At 42.9% G+C, this 16,169-nt stretch overlaps 1 protein-coding gene across 1 annotated transcript; it reads right to left on the minus strand.

Annotated features, from left to right (window-relative positions):
• Positions 1 to 2,647: 2,647 nt before the first annotated feature.
• ppm1f (protein phosphatase, Mg2+/Mn2+ dependent, 1F) lies at positions 2,648 to 16,028 on the minus strand. The gene is made up of 8 exons (XM_076731429.1): positions 15,950 to 16,028; positions 14,758 to 15,007; positions 11,947 to 12,077; positions 11,269 to 11,471; positions 10,916 to 11,104; positions 9,400 to 9,543; positions 7,896 to 7,989; positions 2,648 to 6,797 (listed from the first exon to the last, which is right to left on the minus strand). Exons 2-8 carry the CDS (start codon positions 14,919 to 14,921, stop codon positions 6,406 to 6,408), a joined length of 1,317 nt encoding a protein of 438 aa, XP_076587544.1. The 5' UTR covers positions 14,922 to 15,007; positions 15,950 to 16,028; the 3' UTR covers positions 2,648 to 6,405.
• Positions 16,029 to 16,169: the final 141 nt, after the last annotated feature.

A 16,169-nucleotide genomic window follows, 5' to 3' on the forward strand; every position in this document is an offset into this window, starting at 1 on the left:
TAAAACACACCTGATTGGACTTTCTGCTCTGTTTTGTTTGGCTTCATGCATGTTAACACAAATACTAAATCTACAGTGAAATTACCTTCACCGGTCATTGTAGACTGCAGTCCACATGTCCTATACTTTACATGGCCAAAAGCATGCAGACACCCAAACAGTGCACCCACATTCTGATAGTTAAACATGTCATTGAAAAATATGGGCATTTGTCAGAGAAATTCTTATACTTTATGCCCATTTTGTGTGCTCACCTCATATTGACCTCACTTTATTATCTGTGTGAGAGTTTGTACTACTATCTCATGATTACAGAACCTGCGTCCAGGGGAGTGAATACCAGAGAGGAACAGAGCATTTCTGACCTGGATTGGGCACAGTTCCATTTCATTTAGATCATCAGAATGATCCCACAGGATTCCAAAGCATCCTTAGACTATTCAATTCCCCTGACACTCTGACTAACTGTACCACCTTGCATCTGTTCCCCCCAACTGCAGTAACACGGCCACCCTATTTCAGCCTGTATGCAATTAATTACACCAGCATCGAATGTAAAGGCTCAGGGCAGGTGTGGGAGAGCTGTCATGGTGCAAAGTCACCCTGTCTGTTAACAGGGCAGGAATTCGGGACGGATGGCTGACAAAACAGACCACCTCTCATGCTGAGATATGGTGGTACTGTGGAGGAAGGACACTCAAATCTATTCCACCTCATGACTGGAAGGGGAGATGTGCTCTAATCCAACTGGTCATGCCACTTTATGTATTGCCACTAGCTGATCTTGTTACACAAAAACAAACATTCAAATTACAGAGAAATGCTCAACCACCACTCCATTAGGTTCATTTGACTCACGTGTACATTGACGGAATAGGTGTACCCCTGATGAATACAAAACTCGCTATCAAGTTGCTTCAGGTTTTGAATCTTTATTCGTCTGGTGGGCTACAATTAACAAAAATGTAGATTGGATAAATTACATTGACTATAACCAACAGCGATTTGTGAGCTACACCCGAGATGGATTTAAAGGCATAGCAGAACACGGCCCCTGATGGGAGCATCACTAGAGCCATTCAGGGCTTAACGGCCCTCAGAAAAACTAGCAGAGAACACAGGCGTAGATGATCCTTTTACCAGGATGATGGAAAACTGGTTTGGGAGATGGAGCGGATTAATCTCTTCCTTTCTAGTCTCTATTGCAGTTGCAGCAGCCCTCCTTTCTGTTTGCGGTTGTTGCTGTATGCCATGCTTGCAAGGACTCATCCAAAGACTGATTGACACTGCCATGATGAAGACGATGATGTGTCAACTAATACAAACTGATGATGATGATGACATTGATGACCTAACTATTTAAAGTCTGTACCCTGTAATGATGAGTGAATGACCAATGAAGTATACTATGAAAGTCTGACTGAGGTGTAGTATACGGATGTCACAGATGTATTCGTTTATACTTTTTCAGTTTATATTACAACTACATGAATCCTGGCTTTCTTACTCATGTGTATCTTTTGAGGTATCTTTCATTGTGTTTAATACATTTTTACGATAATTTTTTTTGTGCATAAAGTATAAACAGGTGGGAAATGTTAGAGAAATTCTTATACTTTATGCCCATTTTGTGTGCTCACCTCATATTGACCTCATATCATTATCTGTGTGTTTGTGCTACTATCTCATGTTGACATAGGCTGCGTCCAGGGGAGTGAATACCAGAGAGGAACAGAGCATTTCTGTTTTGCAGCATTAATCAGCTAAGATGTTGGCACCCAGCTGTATTCACACACATGAGCATCAGTGAGGTCCAACACTGAAGTTGGGTGATAAGATCTGGCTCACGGTCAGCATTCCAAAGGTGCTGACTGGGGTCGAGGTCAGGGCTCTGTGCAGGCCAGTCAAGTTGTTCCACACCAAAGCGGGAAAACCATTTCTGCATGTGTTTAAAATGAAAACTTGAGGGTGTGCTAAGCCAAAATATGTGACCCTACAGTACTGAGTCAGAAATATTTCATCAAGTCTCATTTTTTATTGTCCTCAGATCTTATGTAGCTGAGGGTTTTGACTAGATCTCATAGCGCTGCCTGGAAGATCATTTTCTATCACAACACCAATTATATATTAAGCGGTGCACTTCATACATTAGCTTCATTTAAATTACTACTGTACATGATGTGGAAGAAAAGTGTTCACCTGAGGTGCATTCTTGGGCCATTGTTATTCCTTATTTGTGTAAATAATCTACCAACTATGTCCAACATAGTTTCTTCATTGATATTTGAAGCACTCAAACTTTCACAGATTAAAGATGCGGACTGTGGTTTGTCTGTTTACGCAGAATGGTTCAATCCAAACAAATGGTTTATTAACATCAACATATCAAACTTTATTAGTTTGGTGGTAAAATGGAAAACGTTCATCAGAAATCTCCCAAGAATAATGAAATGCTTCAGTCTTAGCCACTGAATACCTCATAATTATTGATGAGCACTTGAGTTGGGAGATCACATCAGTTATGTCAGCAATAATTCTTGTATTTGTATCATTCTATCCTTACTTCTCATATAGTACCACAGAATGTGTGGGTACTTAGTATCAATAGCATTCACTTTGCTTGAAACAATTACCACAAACATCCTCAACATTTTCCATTTTCATTGCTTTAATTCAGCTGTTACATTAAATATTACATAAAACAGCACACAACAGTATCTTGTCAGGGAAACAAAATATTAGAGTGTATAATTACGTCCCCAAATGGTTACAGCTGATATTAATGTTCCCAATAACACAAGACTAAGAACTGTTAATTAAAGATATAAAAAATGAAACACAGGAGTCAGAAATACTGTTAGTTTGTGATTGAGCAAATCAAGCTACATGTTCCACAAAAATACTCCCTTAGGTCAGCACGCTGCATATGTATGTACTTTTGGCACACTTGCACTACTTGAAAACAAAAATACTGACGATGCTGTTGCCTCTGTGTGATCCTTGTGTCATTTAGTTCTTCCTGGTTGAAGCTCAGAAATAGCAGGTACTGCATTCCAGCAATTAAAAACAGACCATCAACAGCTTTTCACCACAGTAGGTCAAATTTACAGCTCAGAGGCAATTCAAGATTTACCGACTTAATCCAAGTTGTTTCCTGCAAGGTGCACAGTGTAAAACACTTTTAACAGTCTGAGTGCTTGGCATTAGAGATCAACTCATTCAGCTCACTTTGTGATGACTGAAGTTGACAATAGCTTCTGTAAGAGTTCAGTTTCCCTTAAGGAACACTAAAACTACCCACTGCAGCACGGCACACAGTAAGAGATTTCCCAGGCATTTCATTGAGTCATGATTGTTAAAGGCACAGTTGCAGCTGCTTGGGAAAAATCACTTAAATGAAAGCACATTAATGATGTCAGTGTAAGTCCAATCCCACTGCAGAACCCAAAATAATGAGATTTTTTGCATCCGAGAGCTCCAAGACACAGAGTGCAATCCAAAAATTCCATTTAATACTGATAATGCATAGAGAACATATGGATGAGATGCGATGGATGAGAACTAAAGCTTGACCAAAAAAAAATACAAAAACCTAATGCTGAGTATTAAGACCAAAAAATGGTAACAGACCTGTCATAGCAGTACAGGGGTCACAAGACCCAAGACCTTTTCTTTCTGGCATAGAAACTATGGAAGCAAAGTAAAGCTGAAAAGATTTAGCTTACATTTATCTTACAAGCCAATGAACCTCTTGTGAAATTTAATCACTACTGAATATTGAATGCTTAAACTAAAATCTCTCTCAAATCATCCTCTAGCACACAGATCAGAGAGAAGTGTAAAGGTCAGAGGAAAGTGTCGAGCGAAGCAGCGGTCAAGTCCCCATCTGCCTCAACAGCTGAAGACTTCCAGGGTCCCGCTTCCCCTGCGACTGGAGGTTGCAAAAGTGAAGACCTGCTTTAATGGATGCCTGAAAGCTGAGGTGGGATAAGGTAGTACCTTACAGTCAAACGACTGCAGAGGAACAAAAGACCAAAGGCACTTGACCGGTCGTTGCTCCACCAGTTGGAGGTTTCAAACAGACAAAGAAGTCCTGCTACAAGATCATGCAGACAGTGTACAAGAAGGATTCTGTATGGAGAGGAGCACTCCACTTGTCAGCTGGATCCTAAATTGGTACAAAGAGTCTAACAGGATATATGGAAAGTGGAGGGCAAATTAAATTAAATGAAAAACAAAGGTTTAGGTCCATTTGCCTCTTAAACTGAAGCAGAAACGGCCCCTTTCTGCTGCCCACGTTGGCCGACTTGTACAATCCAATGGAGCACTGAAATAGATGAAGCAGGTGAGCGTCCCGGGCCCTCATGGTGTCAGAAAAGATGACTGCCTTCGATGGGACCCAAAGGGTGTAAAGTTGGCCGACTTGTACAATGCAAACCTGTACTGCAGAAATCTTCCAAAATGTGGCAAAGGCAGATGGACAACACTGATCAATAAGGTGAATGATTAAAGGAAGTTGGTCGATATGGATCGCTGGTGTCCAATTATGATCCGTCCAGCCTTCTCTAGCAAACTAGTCTGAAGACAAGCTAAAGCTTGTCACATGCACGAGCAACAGAGGGGATGCATTGAATATCCAGGTTGCTCTGAGAATGAGGGTAAACAAATGGAACAACAACAAAAAAAGTGCTCAAAAGAAGAGATACGAGAACTCACTGCAGACTCCTTGAGACTGCCCTAAGAGGAAATACTAAAATCCGAGATCCAATCCAAATCCTCCACGAATCCGAGAGTATTTGTCTGTGAAGAGGGGTCAAACAGGGTGACGTCTTGTCCCCTGTACCCTTCAACCTGGCGAGAGGGCCCATATTCTACATGCTGAGGTATCCTCTATCAGCAGAAACAGATGGAAAGCCACAATGTTGGCTCTGTAACAATGGTCGGGAAAACTTGTGTCCTATTTTTGGGAAATATGAGGCTCTGAAACTGAATCACATGAAGAATAATAAGAGTTAATGAAGACAAGGGCTGGACGGTGTCGAGAGAAAGGAGAATTTGCACAAAAGAGGGCACGTGGGAGTCCTAGATTTGTTTATGGTGAGAGGTACCAAGGCTCCGGTTCTTGATTAACCATAAGATTTGAGGCCTTGGAAACCACACTGAGGGAATCTGAAGAGGAAAAGATGGATGAAGGGTTTTACAGGCACAGCAATGCACCTCCACCCCGGTGTAACAGAAGTGACGGTTTTCTTATTGGTGTGAGGAGAAAGTGTCACAAATGGGAACACATAAGTGTTCTCTCATACACACCTCCAGGACTGAATGAAATTTAACGTTTATCTGCTCCAACACTGGCAAAATTAACGCTGTTTAGCTAGCTGGCTTTCTATCAACAGTAGTAACCTAACAAGAGCAGAGTCAGGCTAACATTAGCAGCTCTGTCAAGATATTCATTGGGAAAGTTTACACTCTAGCACCTCGAACCAGCGTGGCCTGAGACAGCATTATGTTTGTTTAAGATCAATTAGTCCTCATCTTCAAACTTGTCTTAAAACATTAAAAGTGAAGCATACTGTATAAAACTACAAACTATGAAAGTACAAATGAAAGTATTTCAGTGCTATAAATTCACTAATGTTTAAATTTCAACATTATGTATTCAGTAGTGATTAAATTGACTCACAATTAGGAGCTGAAGTGCTTATAAAACTGAAATCATTCTGGCCTTTCTTTGCTTCCCCAAATGAGTCAATCAATAAGACTTTCATTTCACAAACATACATCTGTCAAAGTCGAATGCGATATAACAGAAAGTTTCAATGTTTGCAAGGCTTATGTTGGCACTATTTCTTTTAAAAGAGATATGAATGCAGAGTAGTAGAGTAGTTGCACAGAGACCGTACTTCCAACAAAAACACAAAGCCCTTTCGAATGAGTCAATGTCACTTGACCACATGAGATGATCAATACTGAGGTTAAAACCAGGACATCATATTTTTTCCAAGACACACAAACATAAAGTTGATATGATGCTCACATGGTGCATATCCTTACAAGCAAATTAATGTTAACGTTAGCCTGGAGCAGGCAGAGGTCCAGTGCAGGAGTGCTGGTTGGTTTCTGGGTTGGGGGACCATGTTGAGGTTTTGCTAGGGGCCCACTGCTCAGTTTTGCCCAAGGAACCCCAGCGAGTTAATTTGGCCCTGCATCATCTAGCAGACCATTTTAAATGACCTGGTCTAAATACAGCTGAATCAATACGTTTCCTCTAAAGCAGTGACATAGTGACGACACTCTGTTGTGTTCATGTGTGTTGTTTGCATCAAATGATGTCTGACAGCACCTGAAAATGCTGAGTCAGGCAGTAGCTTGGCACAGTGGTGTCTGGGCAGCAGACCTCCTCCTTCACTGCTGTGGTGCATCTTGGGAAGAGGAGTCCCGAGAAGCTTGTGCAGTTCCCGTGGTGGAGTCCTGAGCCAGCAACTGCTCCGGCGGACGGAGGAACACCACAATAACTGTTATGTTATCACTAGAACCGGCTGCCTTAGCATGACCTACCAATTGTTGAGCGACTCTTAGTCCAACAGCATCCTCAGACTGTTCCAGTGGAGTGTCTGCCCCACCCTCAGGGTCACCAGGCTGTTGGAGTGCATCCAGGACTAGACGTGGGACCTCTGAAGATTTGACTGCATCAAAGAAGCCGTCACACGCCAGAAGTATGTAGTCCTCATCTCCGAGCAGCTGGGTTATCGAGCAGTCAGCATCTCCAGACACATAGGGCTTCTGATCAAAGTCACCTGGAGCAGTGATGCAGAATATGCAGTTAGCAGCTGCATCTACATCCAGTCCAGGCCTGTTTTAGACCATTAAATCAACAGGTGAACTGGCTATCTTAATAATCTTACACAGAAGAACCCAATCAAGAGATAGGCTGGGCTGTAATTTACTGGATTTCTTTGGCTTTTCACAGATATATCAGTGTCAGCACATATGTCAGCTAAGTAGCAGACTGCAGTGTAAATTACACTACAAAAATACCAGAAGATTTCCTAAATGTCCAACAGAAGGAATCAGGTGTCTGCAGAACATGTCCTTAGCAAACAGAGGAAAAGAAAAAAAACAAGAGTTGTAGTGTAGACACAAGTCAGGAGAAGGTTACATTTGAAGTTTGATCTCAGTTATCCATGACCCAGTTATTGTGTTGTCAACTGTTGCACCTGACGACATTTTCTATCATACTCTGTGTCCACTGTCTGCCATGCACAGTTCTACTCAGTCTACAACACAAAACACAGACGTTTCAAATCACAGCATCTCTGAACTATCCATTAGCTGTGCCCACACCACAGCAGACACTGGGTGAGAGAGGGTACACCCTGTACAGGTCACCCATCAGGGCTGACACAAGGGGTGAGTGATATGACCTAAAATTTATATCCCCATATTTTTTTCATTGTTTACTGTGACAATATTGTATCACGGTTTAACAAAAATAAGAGGGACACTCCACTCAAAACATTATTCTACGTCTTTTCAGCCTATTTGCAATATAAGAAGAGCAGATCTTAAGAAAGGAATGTAAATGAGGTATGTCTTTTGGGAAGTGCAGCCTGCCTCATAATGTTGGTTAATTAGTAAATGTAACATGATTCATTCTCAGGATTAGACGAGGGTTAGGCATCTCAGCAGCATTTATTTGAAAGAAAACCCTAAGTATATGATATGAGTACAACAGGATGGTATATGATATAAGTGCAACAGGTTTTGATTTTTTTTGAGCCACTGAGGTAAATAAAGGTCACTATGTGAGAATTTACTGTATTAAGCCCACAATGAAAACAGTGATGTCACACAAGCACATTTTGCTCTGTTCTTGTTGGTTGTGATTGACTTACCTATAGCTCTGGATACAGCATAGGTTCCATTAACACGCCAGCAGCCCATGAAAGTGATACAGCCACCAAGATCCTCAATTCTTTGCTTCTCATCCTGGACAGTAGAGCACAAGAGAGAGCAACCTTAGCATGTGATCACATTCCCACCATTCATTATATCTGAAGGTCTTCACTGCCAGGTGAATTCTAACTCCACATGTGTCATGTGACTGTCACCTGTCCCTGGAGGCTTCAGCAGTCATTACACCTACAGTATAAAATTGACAAGAGCAAAAAACATGCTAAAATGGCTTTATTCCCATGAGAGCTATAAACATAATGGTAAGTTGCCTGTAAGATTATGTAATATTTTCTGTGCAGAATTGATAATTTGACCCAAGGGTGGTGCCATGCAGTCCATGGGTGGTGCTAATGGGAAGGTCAGGGATCACCAAACCAAAAAGGAATTTGACCTGATGGTGGATTAGAGGTTTACACATGGAACCTTTGGCCCCCTGGTGGTGCAGCAGAAAAGGTCTTTTTGGCGTTGGCTGATTAGAATAAGCAGGAAGCATTTTCAAGGACTCATAAATAACCCCAGCAAACTCCATGACCATCTGGCCAGTAGTTGTTGAGATATCTCACGTTGGGCCAAGAGTCACAAGGACAGACGACCCAGCTGACCAGCACTGCCATCCTTAAGGGGTCAGTATGCTTCAAAGGAAACCCCTTTTTTTCAGTGCAACCATTGAAAACACGGGTATAAAGACTTCTGCCTTTAGCTGTGGTCAGACTGCACACTGTACAAACTAGTTTGTTCTGAGCACCCCTCAACCTTCAGCACACAGAGCTTATAGACACAGGCAGTTCTGCATCCAGACACTAGGGTCTGACCAACAGTTTACAATGACAAATAGAGGAACAGGAAGGGGTAGGAAGCAGCCTCCAGACAATACCTGACTATCACTAGGTGGAGAATTGTTACATCAGGGTTCAAAACAATTGATCAGCAGGATATAACCAAGAATGGTAAGCTTATTATCAAGGCTGTGTGTATTAACTGTGAGACAGCTCTGTACTCCACTGACCCCCTGCAGCTTCACTGAAATAACCAATTTCCATCATTTCGGTGGGCATTTAGCCCCCTGACACTAGAGGGTAAAAAGTGGAATATATAGACACAAGATCTGAGTTATTTTTCATACAAACTCTTGCTTGGTCTGGAAAAACTAAAAGCTTTTGTCCAGCAAACGTCATTATCACAAACAGACAAATTCAGCAACATGCTCACGGAGCAGAGATGTCAGCATCTTTAAAAAGAGATAGCCTGGTTTCTTTTCCCTTGACTTAACACAGCTACATCAGTTTGGTCTGTTGATGTGCCATTTTGGAAAATACATTCTGTAAAACAACACATATATAGAAATATACCTGTTTATTAACCTTTCCTGTGTGTGTGTATATGTGTGTGTGTGTGTGTGTGTGTGTGTGTGTGTGTGTGTGTTTGTGTGTGAGACATGCCTACCTCTCTGTCTGGTTTATGGGGGTCCATCAGTGTTACAGCTTGTCCCTTTCTGACCAGTATTGCTTGAGAGTCTCCCAGCCAGGATACAGTCAGCTCCTGACCCTGGATCAGCACTGCCACGCCTGTAGAGCCACTCCGCAGACGCTGACCCCCACACACACAGACACACACACACAGGTTATCAATCAGCATGGGTTTCTCAGCAGCACTGCACACATAGACGACCAGAAAACACTCAGATCCCAGAACACCAAATTCCATTGGTGTGAGCTCTGAATGGCAGCACATAGCAGCCAGCAGCTCTGTGGGTGGGACTTGACTGAAAGTGTCACACAGACACTCAAACAGGAGTATAGGAATAAGTCATTCATTCATCCAACTTCTACACCGCCTAATCCCTTTCGGGGTTGCGGGGGGGCTGGAGCCTATCCCAGCTGTCAATGGGCGAGAGGCGGGGTACACCCTGAACCGGTCACCAGTCGATTGCAGGGCAACGTATACAGACAGACAACCATTCACACTCACACTCACACCTAAGGATGATTTAGAGTCACCAACTAACCTAATGAGCTAACCTTTTTGGTCTGTGGGAGGAAGCCGGAGTGCCTGGAGAGAACCCACGGGAAGAACATGCAAACTTCACACAGAAAGGCCCTGCCCGACCCGGGGATCGAACCAGCGACCTTCTTGCTGTGCCACCGTAGGAATAATTTTTTTTTTAAATGATTATGGGGGTTGCTGGATCTTAACCAGGTTTCTTAAGGAGAAGTTACATTCAGTCTGGAACCAGGTCATTCACAATGCAAAGGATGGGCCGACGTGATGGAGGGCGAGGGCCGAGGTGAAGGTAGAAGTGCCCCTGCAGGAGTCATTGATGCTTTGATGCTAGGTTTGCAACGAAGTCATATAATAACCTCTCCCAGTCCTCTATATAGATAGCACAAACAGTAGCTGTGGCAGTTTACTGGACTGTTGTACCTATTAGAGGCAATAAAATTGGGAAAGTAAGAGAGCCTCCCACTCTTGACTCTTCCTCTCGTGAAGGAAACGAAGATAATAACTCCCATGTATGGAGTTGATGAACTTCAAGTTTAGAATTGTTCCACTGACGTTCAGCTCTTCAGTTTCTAATATTTTAGGGTGTTGGGTTGGTGGGGTGACTATGAGCACTGAAGGTAACAGCAAAGTCAGCTGGCAAATTGCTATTTGAAATGCTGTGTACATGGTTTGCTTTGAGCTGTGGGATATCCCTCCTGAGGTTAGTAATGTCTCTTTTTTCTTTGAGCCAGTCCTTAAAGGGCATAATAATAGGCATGGATTAAAATGCAGATTAAGATCAATTAATAACTACACATCCAGAGACAAATTTTTAAGAGCGAATTAAAACTGAAGCGATCAAGAATCAGCAAGTCTCACACAATCTGATGTCATCTACTTGTGGGAACAGGTGTGTGTGATGGAGCATGTCAGTTGAAATCTGTGTGTTCAGGATGTTGTAGCGGTTCTGCTTCACTACCTCTCTCTTGGCTTTGCACTTGAACATGTCATCTGTTTGTGCGAAGGCAGTTTTAAAGGCTGTGGCTGCATCACTCGTCAGTGTCTCCTGTTTACTCAGAGCAACATGGAGGTGAGTGGCAGCATAGGTGGCAGCATCCACCCCTCCATGGCCATCAAACACAGCGTAGTAGGCACGCTCTACTCCGTCCTGAGAGAGAGAGAAAGACATCAAAAAAGTGTGACACACTGTATTTGATACATTTGTATTCATCTTGAAAGTGTCGGAGGTTTGCTGCAGTTTTTGGAATCGTGAATAAAAAGACAAGATACGTAGTGGTAGGCATTGGTTAGTGTTGCATTGAGGTCATGTACCTGGATTCCAAAGAGCTGGTTGAACTCAGCCAAGGCCAAGTGTTTGTCCTCCATCTTCCTCCTCGTGTTCTTGATGGCATGAACAGAGCAGTAGAGGAACCGAGAGGGGGCAGGTGGGAGCTTGGGGAAGTTTTGATGCCATGCCAGTGCCACATGTATCAGCTTGTTGAGGAAGAGACGTTGGACTGCCACTGACTGAAGTACTGAGGGTAAGATTAATCAAACAAGAAATCAATCATAGCCTTTTGGTTCTGACTAGTTTTTCCTATCAGCAAACACAGTAGAGTGGCTGACAGCAGACAGACAAACTGAACAAATAGCTGGTAAACATGGAGCATTTGACTGCTACAGAGACAGATATTTTTCTCAGGTGGACACAAACACAACGCCAAATGAATTATTATGTTGCTCTGTGTCTGCTGGATGTGTAAATATGCAACTGTTGCAATTATTTGTCATAACAACTTTTCAAGGATTCAATATGTCAGTGCTCCGTTTACAGTTTCTGACTCCAACACTGCCCCCAAGTGGCAGCAGAGATTTATTGCTGATGTTCTATCCTGTCAACAGACATCCCATTTAGACCAATGAGAGTAGAGTAAATATTAGAGACACCCCTCAAAACAACACAATGCAATCGAACAGCAGCACAAAATGAGCTTCAAGTTAAATACTTACAGACTACTTCCTGTTCTTCTTCCTGGTTGACCTCAGCTTCCTGGGGGCAGTGAAACGGTGAAAGGTCGTTCTGCAGAAGCTGGGACAGCGCTGCTTGGCACAGGAGGGCACTGAGGCCTGCAGGAGCACCCCTGAACCAACAAAGCCAAACAGAAATGCATGTTGAGTACTTTGTCAAGATCTGAGCATGAGACATGATTTATTTCTGTCACCAGACTTTTCAGCCCAGTGATACACCATCATATTACCCTAAGTATGGAAATAAACAAACACTAACAAACACAAATGGGTAAAATAGAACTGGACCATGACCAATGCTCATTTAATGACTGTCCACCTGTGAGATCAACTCTCTTATCTGTCACTCCTTTTCCTTTACAGAATTACATTTCTCTGGCAGACAAGACTGAGCTGAAGAAACAGGAAGTGGGGAGAACAATAGTGCTTCTGCAGACAGGATATGAAGGCTTCCTCACAGGGCAAACCTCTGAAAAAGAAAATGTGAACAGAGGAGAGAGCATACAAGGCAATGATTCTCATTTTTTCATCTTGTATTTTCCTACTTCAGCTGAGCTTGAAAGTTCACCAATAGCTGGTGTGCGGCTCTTGATCACAAGAAAATGAGGCAAGAGAAGAGAGTAATGACCTCATACAACGCACACACAAACGCAGAGTTAATGAAAGCAAAAAAGATGAGATGTCATCTCTCTCTCTCTCTCCAAAACCAACCCCACCCAGAGCCTGGTTCTGTTGGGGGTTTCTGCCCGTTCAAAGGAAGTGTTTCCTTGCTGCCAAGGAAGTGCTTGCTCTCTACAGTAGAGTATGGTCTAGACCTGCTCCATATGGAAAGTGTGTATGAGACAGCTTTAGCTGTGATTTGGCGTTAAATAAAGGCCTTTCTGACCAAGTCTGACCAGACACCACAACCATGAAAAAAGCTCATCCTCCTCACTGGTCTGCACGGATTTGGAACAGTCAGCTGCATTTGGACTGAAAATGACCTCGTGTAATAAATGTGCAAAACACATTCATGAGCCTCTTTCAAACAGGCACCTTGTTCGGTAAATCTGATGGTTATTTTACAGGTTTCAGATCTGAGTAGGTGCCTGACTCACTTTGACTCAACACATTGAGAATCACAGTAGCAATCTGACGAGGTCTGACATAAAACATTTCTGGAACACTTTGAACACAGCACGAGTCTGACTTGAATGCTGTCGTATTAATGTAAAGGCTGCTGAAGCACAAAAAAACCACAACTCTCATCTCTCGTATGACAGCTATCATCGCCTCGACACTCCCTCCCTGTATTTTCAAGTTTGATATCTGTCTTTTTTCGATGAATCTTTGGAGAAAAGTGAAATGCACATTACAAGAGAGCCTCAAGCTTTTTCATTTAGTCTGACCAGTATTAGACAAAACAAACCTAAAGGGTATTTAGGCATTTAAGTTTCTATAAAACTCTGATTCACAATAGGTTGTGTAAAATGTAAATAAAAGCAGAACGCAGTCGTGTGCAATGAACTGTATTTACTGACGTTTTTCTGAAGTGTTACTTTTAGTAATATCCTTTCTACATTCGTGATCACCAAGTGGTGAGCGACTGAGCCTTTCCAGGATGCCCCCTTGTACTGGCCTGTACCTTGCACAGTACTCTTTGTACTGATTTCTATTGAGTATATGTCAAAAAGGGTTAGCAAATGACCACATTCTGTTTTATTCATGTTTTACACAGCGTCCAAGATTTTATGGAACTGGGGTTGTAAAACAGAAGAACCAGTAAATGTTTGGCATTTTGCTTAAAATAGAATTTAAATCATCTTAATTACAGTCTCTGCACAGTAGTGTATTTTTCTGTTAATTAAACGACTTATTGCTTCAGCACAAACCAGGAACGGCCTGCAAGCTAGTTCATGCAGCCCACTTCAGTCCACCGCTGTGCTGTGCTGTGCTGTGCTGTGCTGTGCTGTGCTGTGGAGCATGACGACCTCAGAGCCTTGGTGTCAAACACTGCAGATTTTCTCCATTCACATAATCTATGTGAGTTCAAATAATGATGGAACCTCTGCTCTGCTCCATTTTCAAACCAATCTAATCAGAATTCACCATCATCTCAGTATATGAAATACAAATGATAATCACAGATTAGAAAGAATAGTGGAGGAACATATGAGGGGGGAACTCTGTTGTTATCTTACAGGTCAAGCCTTTTACAGTTTTCTGTTTGGTACTTTGTGCTTTCACACATACAGTGTGTCAGCGTTATGCTTGTGTCCTCCCCTGCAGTGTGAAGTCTAACAGCAAAGCCAACCATTCATGCTGAGTGAGCAGGGCAAGAGCAGAGCTGTCAGGAATGTGAGGAATGCAGCCACACATGCCCAAGATGGGCAGATGATGCAACTATGACCAACTATTCCTGTATTAACTACACCTTACAACACAGCTTAATCTGCGATATATTACAGGTAACAGGATGGTGAAAAAACTATGATGTGAAACCAACAAACCTGTCTAACTCTGCAGCCATTTTTCTATTCCGATGCATTAAAGTACAGTACGAGTATCACATAAAGACACTGTACATTCACAGTGATTTAAACACTGGACTATAATGGGCTGAGAAGGGATGGAAACACAAGAGACAGAAGTCCGATATATCTGCATAGAAATGCAGCAGGTCGGTCATCAGATTTATCCCCAACCCCTTACGTTGGAAGCATGGCTCCCAGCTCTTCCTCACAGTGACAAAGCATGTCCATCCTTCAGGCCTGGCAAAATGTAAAATGCATTTCGTGGATTTCTCCCTCGTACCTGGCGGCCAGCAGCCTCAGACCCAGCTCCAGGCTCTCTCCACGCAGCTCCTCCAGAGAGACTTTGCGGCTCAGAGGGCTGACAGGCAGCGGACCGTCTTCCTCCAGAGCAGCTGGGAACTCCTCCACAAACCTCCTCAGGAAGCTCCGGGCCTCCTCCTCCATCCCGCTGACTCTGGCTACAGTAAGCTCTCAGGTTAACAGGGGGTCACAGGTGGACCCTCACAAGGGCTTCAAACTGTCCTCTGGCGCTGAGATGGAAAAATGAATGCAGTGTACATATCACAGATGGACATTTGAATTATCATCTGGCAACACCACAATCAATCAATATCAATATATCACTATCATTGCACTGTTGTACAGTTAAAATAGTTGTAACAGCTAAATAGGAAATACAAAAGCTGCACCTGCTGCTGCTCTACAACTTTTCACTTTGACTTTTACCACGTTAAATTTATGAGCCACTGAATTTATGACTAAATCAAAATGTTTACTGTCTCATAATTTAGACAGACTGGGTAAAAATGTCGCTTAGCATTTTACACCTTTGACTTGTTCAGAGTGTTTTCATGTCTGTTGACAGTCAACAAGCAGCCAACAGCTTCAGACCAAACGGTGTCCTCCTCTCAGACACACAGACAGACAGACAGAGAGACAGTAATGTCAGCTGTGCGGCGCACTGAGCGGAGCGGAAGGTTTGCGTGCGATCAGTCAAAGCTGCTCAAACTTTTCATGGAAAAACAGTAAACAGACCGACGTGGGAAGAGCTCTGCAAACTATGCTAGCACCTAGCAATCTTCTCCTATATAACGTTAGCTAGATTCAAATGCGAATAAGTGACTAACGTTAGTGCAAAAAGTACTTATTATGTCCACATCAGAAGGAGAAACATGTGCTGAAGCTGTCCAGACTGAAGGCATCGTGGCGACTAAAAGCTACACCCCAGCTGCTCAGCTTTAAGTTGTGCGTTCATTTGTATTTTGGTGTAAGAATCGCCTGATTTCACGGTCTGTGGCACCGTGTGCTCCAACTTATCTGCCCTAGTGTTGCCCACAGCCTCCTCGTGGCTAAAACATGATGCGACGCTGTCATCCAAGCGTTCAGCAACATAAAATTACGGTAAATACTGACTGAATTAGATTAGAAAGTCTAATTTTCCCGCGACGACGGCAGCTGTTAATTCATCTTACCTGAGGCTAGCTAAGCTGGAGCAGTCTCTTAGCTGAGTAACGTTCCGCCTACACAAAGCAGAGCAGCTGAAGGAGCCACGCCCTTTGACAACACACACACTGAAGGACTCACTGACAAAACTCACAGACACAAACCTGCGCCGACACAACTGACGCTGAAACCACTTAAGGCAGTGTTTCAATCACAGAGGACTGTCCGTAACGTTAAGAGATCTGCGGT

Source organism: Chaetodon auriga, chromosome 5 (genome assembly GCF_051107435.1).
Source record: "Chaetodon auriga isolate fChaAug3 chromosome 5, fChaAug3.hap1, whole genome shotgun sequence".
Lineage (NCBI taxonomy): Eukaryota > Metazoa > Chordata > Actinopteri > Chaetodontiformes > Chaetodontidae > Chaetodon > Chaetodon auriga.

Bases quoted from the DNA above. Each gene is read 5' to 3' on its own strand.
- ppm1f (XM_076731429.1), bottom strand. From the start codon at position 14,921: ATGGAGGAGGAGGCCCGGAGCTTCCTGAGGAGGTTTGTGGAGGAGTTC. The intron at 12,078-14,757 runs GTACGAGGGAGA...TTGTTGGTTCAG, and splicing joins CTGAGGCTGCTGGCCGCCAG to GGGTGCTCCTGCAGGCCTCA. The intron at 11,472-11,946 runs GTAAGTATTTAA...TCTTACCCTCAG, and splicing joins AGAAGAACAGGAAGTAGTCT to TACTTCAGTCAGTGGCAGTC.